Here is a 5316-nt window from a genome sequence, read left to right as displayed (position 1 = left end):
AAAAAAAAAAAAAACCAAAAAAAAAAAAACAAAAAAAGAAGACATTCAGGATAGCCAATGATGTCTGAATATAGCATAATGGCCACATGCATTGAATTCAGGTGGGTGCTCTGGGTTCAAGTGTATGGGTCTACCTTAATGTACACTTGACATTTTGTACACTTCACTTTGACAAATGAAAAAGTCAAGTCACCATCACCAAGATTAAAGCAGCACTATAGGACTCTGCAACCCCTGCCTGCCCGTAGCCCCGCCACCTACCTCGCCTTCCTCTCTAGCTCCTCTTTCAGGGATCTCAGCCTTCTCTCCCTGTCTCGGAGCTCACGGGCATAGCTGAAGTCATCATCCAACTCCTCCTGTCTGGCTGCCAGGCGTCGCTGCATAACAACAGCCTGGTTGGTTACATCAGGACTCCACAATCCTAAACACTCAGGGGTGGTACACACCCACCTCCTGGTCCTTCACAAACTGTTCTTTCAGCCTCTGAAACTGTTCTCGCTTCCGGGCATCCAAAGCCATCTGCTCCAACATCTGCCTATCTACATGGGGACGGTGAGAGGTGCATAGTCACAAGGATCCCCCACAGGGGCCCCCAGACTACAAAGGGGAAGACTTGAGCCCATGCTTACCACTCAGCTCACTCAGGACCCTGGATGCTGCTTCCCGGGCATGGACAATTAATTCTTGTTTTGCAATTTCCATACGTAATTCCTGAGAAAGATAATCAGTAAACAAAGTGTCCTAATCCTCTGTCCCCTCACCTGGACAGCCTAGGAAAGGGGATGGCTGCTTGAGGCACCAGCTGTTGTCACATCTGCCCCCTTCAACACCCCATGCAGATTCAGGGTCAACAAGTAGGATGCAAAATCCAAGACCACAAGAAGGCACCAGACAGATCCCTTCCGTTCTGAGAAGAGGCAAGGCTGAAACCAATAGGCTCTCAGAGACATCTAGAGCTGAGGCCCCACGCTGAGAGTGCCTGTCCTGGAGGGAGACCAGGGGGGTCTCAGACAGGCAGCTTCCCTGCTAGGCCTCTTGGGTCTGCCCCTGCCCAGGGTTCCCTACTGCCCACCACGTACCAGGCCAGGAAGAGTGTTGCTGAGAATGGCAATGATCCTCCCAACAAACTCCCACCCACCAAGTACACAAGATATACATGCACAGCCCCTGTCCCAGGGTCATCCATCCCTCTGAGCAAGAGGGGAGTTTGTAGAAGCCATTTGCGCACAGAACCTCGGCCCTGCGGCCCTGGAGCTACGTCAGAACTGAGTCTGTCCAGAGCTGGCAAGCCCAAGGGAAACCTCAGTGGAGCTGCCCATAGCAAAAATGCCTAGGGTTCAGGCCAGGTCATCCAGACAAATGAAGGGGGACACGGCCCCTGTCCTAGACATCTGGCTCCCCCTCAGCACCCACTAGCCACCACCAGGGTGGAAAGGCCAGAAGAGAGACTCCCCACTTTGCACATCCCAAGGCAGTGCCCTTGCCCATCAGCCTAAGCCCCCAGGCGATAGAGGGAAGTGATCGTGGTGCACGCACCTTCTCTTCTTTGCTGATAGAGCTGTGGCGAGCCACCCTTGCCATCCGCCCAACATAGACAGCACAGTCCTTCTCAATCTCCTTCAACTCCTCAAGGGAGAAAATTACTGAGATGCGAGGCACAGGGACGTCGGACCAACAGAGATAATGCTGCTCAAGAGAGGACCTGTGGTGAGCTCTGGGCAGACCCCGGGGCAGGCAGCTCGAGGACTCAGGCATAGCCGCCGCACTCAGCCCTGGTCAACCAGAGCCCTTCCCAGGCACGGCCCTCACCTGGACACACATATGAGCAAGACCCTCCTCACCCAGCGCAGCCCTCGCCCAGAGGCACAGACAGGTAAGACCCTCCTCACCCGGGGATGGCAGAGCCTGAGCAGGTTGATGGTCTTGCCACAGACATACACATCATAGGCGATATGCTTCAGGAACACAGGCACGCAGTCCTCTACGTCTTTGGAAATGAGCACATAGCCGTGGGTCCAGTAGAGCTTATCTGAGGGTGGCAGATCACAGCCGGGGTTGTGTCACAGTGGTCCTGAGTTTAAGCCTACAGATGTGGGGCAACAGCGGCCACTCACCTCTGCAGCCCAGGTACTCGTGGTTCACCTGAATCATGAACTCGCCGTAAACATCTCTGAAGACCCCACTGTACACCCAGTCATGGATGAACCTGCATGAATGACAAGGGGGCCAGCAGTGAGGTGGGTGTGGCCGGTACGTGGGGTGGGCTGGGCCTCCCACCCAGCATGCCCACAGCCATAGTCCAGTCACCCATGCTGCCCTCCTGGCATGTGACTGCACTCTGTGGATGTCTGACAGAAGGCTACTGCCAGAGTCACCTTGGCCTGAGCATAGCCTTGCCCCCACCCTGCCCACTTGGGGCACCCAGGCCTACTGCCTACCGCGTGTAGGGCTCACAGCTAGTCTTCAGCAAGGACAGTAGCACAGGGTAATGCTCGTTGCTGCAGTTACCCAGAGCCTCCTGGTAGAGGTAAGACAGCAGTTTCACTCCCTGCAGAAAGGCAAGGGCAGTGGACTCAGCACACTAGAGTTTGTGGAAGAGGGAAGCCCCATCTAGTAGTGGCCCAAGGGGCTACTCACAGCCACCCCCACTTCCTGGAGCTAGCCAGGCCTCCACTCTCAGCAAAGAGGCACGACTCACAGTGGGGAACGCAGCCCTGGGCCCTCCTCCACTGGCTCCTGGGAGCGCAATGCCCACGCCACAAAGCTCAGCCAGGTACCTAGACCCAGAATAGGATCAGTCCAAGTGAGAGGGCTTTGGGTCCCCAAGCCTGGGCCAGATACCAGGTGTTATCTTTGTGCTTCTCAAAGTCATTGGCCCACCCACCCAGACTCTAAAACCATCTATATCCCAGAAACCCAGATCTAAGCTACCTGCCAGGCCCCCACCCTCAATGTGCCAACCAGTTCCCCACCCACTCTCAGGCCCTGGCAAAGACTCTAGCCATCCTGTGTCTATGAAGCCACCATCCCACACCTGGGCTCCACCTTAGCTCCCCACCACATTGCCCATGTCACCACCTACTCTGGCCTGGAGAACCAAGCCCCTTGCAGGCCCCTTTCTCCTACACTGGTATGTGTGGCACACAGCACAGAGAGTACCACATGTCCGCAGGAACCACCCTCAGCCCCAGGCACCCCCTCCCTCACTGCATCAGGCACTCTCGGCCCTCAGATCTCCTGTGTGGAGCCCCCCACACACACCTCAGCTCCCCAGCACCCCTTCTCCCAACAGCACTTGACAACACCCTGCCTAGGTATTTACTAACCCTAAGTTCTGTTCAGACAGGAGCTCCCAGGCTGTCCACAGGAGCCAATGGCAGATGCCACACCACCTAGCATTTGGTGGGCTTGGCCAGACAGGAGCCATCCCAACACCTGCTGTGGGCTGTGCTCATGGGTCCTCCTTGACAGAGAATAGGCTGACCCTCCACCACCCTGCAAGCCCCCGGCCACCCCCAAGGCTCACCTGAGCTGCCGGCCCAATTTCTTGAACAGAAAGCCAATGGTGAGGAGGCTCAGGGTGGGAGGTGTGGAGAGAACACAGGCCCGGTAGTACTGCAGGTACCTCCTTAGGCCACTGGTGAAGGCCTACGGGCAAGGGATTGGGAGGAGAACAGCCAGGCAAACGGACAGGCCCCAAGCTCAGGCCCTATCTCTGCACCACAACCTTGGGCTCCAATGCCCAAGCATTTGCCATCTATGGGTTAAGTCAGCCATCCTCACCCAGTTAGAAGCAAAGACCCTTCACAGGAAGCCACGGCCCACCACAAAGCCTTCTTTACAATTTATCTCTGGTCCTGGGGTGATTCTGGAAGGGTGGCTGGGCTATGCACACAGGGCTAACCCTGAGGAAAGCCTCAGCTGCTAAAACCACAGTGGTCTGGGAAGCACCAGTGTCCTGGGCTACACAACAGCAACATGGCCCCTAACGGTCACATCCCAGAACAAACCTGAGCCCACACACACCCAGAAGTCATGTGGCCTGGTGTGGGTGTCCCACACAGCACACAACCAAGAATCACAGTTCTGCTCCCCTCCCCCTGGACACCCTCTCTGACACATTCTCCACCTTCCATCCCTTAGGGCCCTCACAGCTCCACACTTCCTGCTCCTCTGCCTAGAAGGTCACCCCATGCTGCTAAGTTAGGCCGTACCCCATCCCCAGCCTACAGCCTAAACCCCATCTGTCACCCCGACAGCTCCACTATGACACCAATGTTCAAAGGAGCCCACACAGCCCAGCCCCCCTGGGCCTGAAGCTCCTCAGTTCTCCTGACATGCCCTGCCTGTCCTCTCCCACTCAGGCCACACCCTGGGATTTTACCTAGCACATGAGTCAGCTGCAACTGTTTCAACCAGTTATTCCCGGAGCCAGACTTGCTCAGAAACCCCAGCAAGTCCACTCAAACACATCTGTCCCAGGTGCCCAGTGGAATGATGGGTGAGGTTAAAGATTAGGACCAGTCAACCCATTCCTGAAGGGTAACTAGCAGGGAGTAGGTGTTACCAGAGAAATAAAAGGTATGGACTTGGTGGCCCTGGGTAGAGTCTCTGTGTCCCACCTTCCAGAATGTGCATATAGTTCTCCTGAAGGTGGGTGACAACCATGAGGCTGAGGCCATACCTGGAACACAAGACCCTTGCTATATGAAGCATCTAGGACGGGCTGCAGAGAGAAATGACTCAGGCGTGTGTAGTAGGTCCCATATTCGGCCACCTCTGAGAGAAGGCTGCTGATGCTCTCAGGAGACGCTCCTGACACGTGGACACCACACTTCACTGTGAAAGCCTGGGCCAGCTGGGCAGGAGCACATGAGAGGGTCACAGAGGTCAGACACCTGGGCTCCAACACCAAACTACCCAGACTACCCCCAAGACACACCCACAGTAGCTGGGTATTGTGGCGGGCGCCTGTAGTCTCAGCTACTTGGGAGGCTGAGGCAAGAGAATCATTTAAGCCCAAAAGTTTGAGGGTGCTGTGAGCTGTAACAACATGACACTCTACCGAGGATGACATAGTGAGACTCTGTCTCAAAAATAAATAAATAAAATAAAAATAAAAATAAGACACACCCATAGGAAGTTCTAAAAATACCTAAAAAGCATACTCAAAAGCGTCCCATCCTTAAAAAACATACAAACCGGCTCGGCGCCTGTGGCTTAAGCGGCTGGGGCACCAGCCACATACACCTAAGGTGGCGGGTTCGAATCCCCAGCCCGGGCCTGCCAAACAACGATGGCTGCAACCAAAAAAAA

At 55.2% G+C, this 5316-nt stretch overlaps 1 protein-coding gene across 5 annotated transcripts in view; it reads right to left on the bottom strand.

The window, feature by feature from the left end:
* Nucleotides 1–5316, bottom strand: part of TUBGCP6 (tubulin gamma complex associated protein 6) — a 24691-nt gene that overhangs the window by 6461 nt on the left and 12914 nt on the right. For all 5 annotated transcript variants that reach the window (XR_001160987.2, XM_012801154.2, XM_012801155.2 and 2 more), the window contains exons 5-14: nt 4685–4858; nt 3527–3648; nt 2699–2777; nt 2439–2548; nt 2115–2206; nt 1890–2029; nt 1537–1686; nt 630–711; nt 451–539; nt 262–377 (exon numbers count right to left, since the gene is read on the bottom strand). Coding sequence is in view for 4 of the 5 variants with exons in the window: in XM_012801154.2 (XP_012656608.1) it covers nt 262–377; nt 451–539; nt 630–711; nt 1537–1686; nt 1890–2029; nt 2115–2206; nt 2439–2548; nt 2699–2777; nt 3527–3648; nt 4685–4858 (1154 nt within the window). In the remaining variant the exon portion in view is untranslated. The remainder of the gene's footprint in view (nt 1–261; nt 378–450; nt 540–629; nt 712–1536; nt 1687–1889; nt 2030–2114; nt 2207–2438; nt 2549–2698; nt 2778–3526; nt 3649–4684; nt 4859–5316) is intronic.

This window comes from Otolemur garnettii, unplaced genomic scaffold (assembly GCF_000181295.1).
Source record: "Otolemur garnettii isolate 467f Iridium unplaced genomic scaffold, OtoGar3 scaffold00007, whole genome shotgun sequence".
NCBI lineage: Eukaryota > Metazoa > Chordata > Mammalia > Primates > Galagidae > Otolemur > Otolemur garnettii.
The sequence above is the reverse complement of the archived record's forward strand: the minus strand, read 5'-3'. Positions and strand labels throughout refer to the sequence as shown.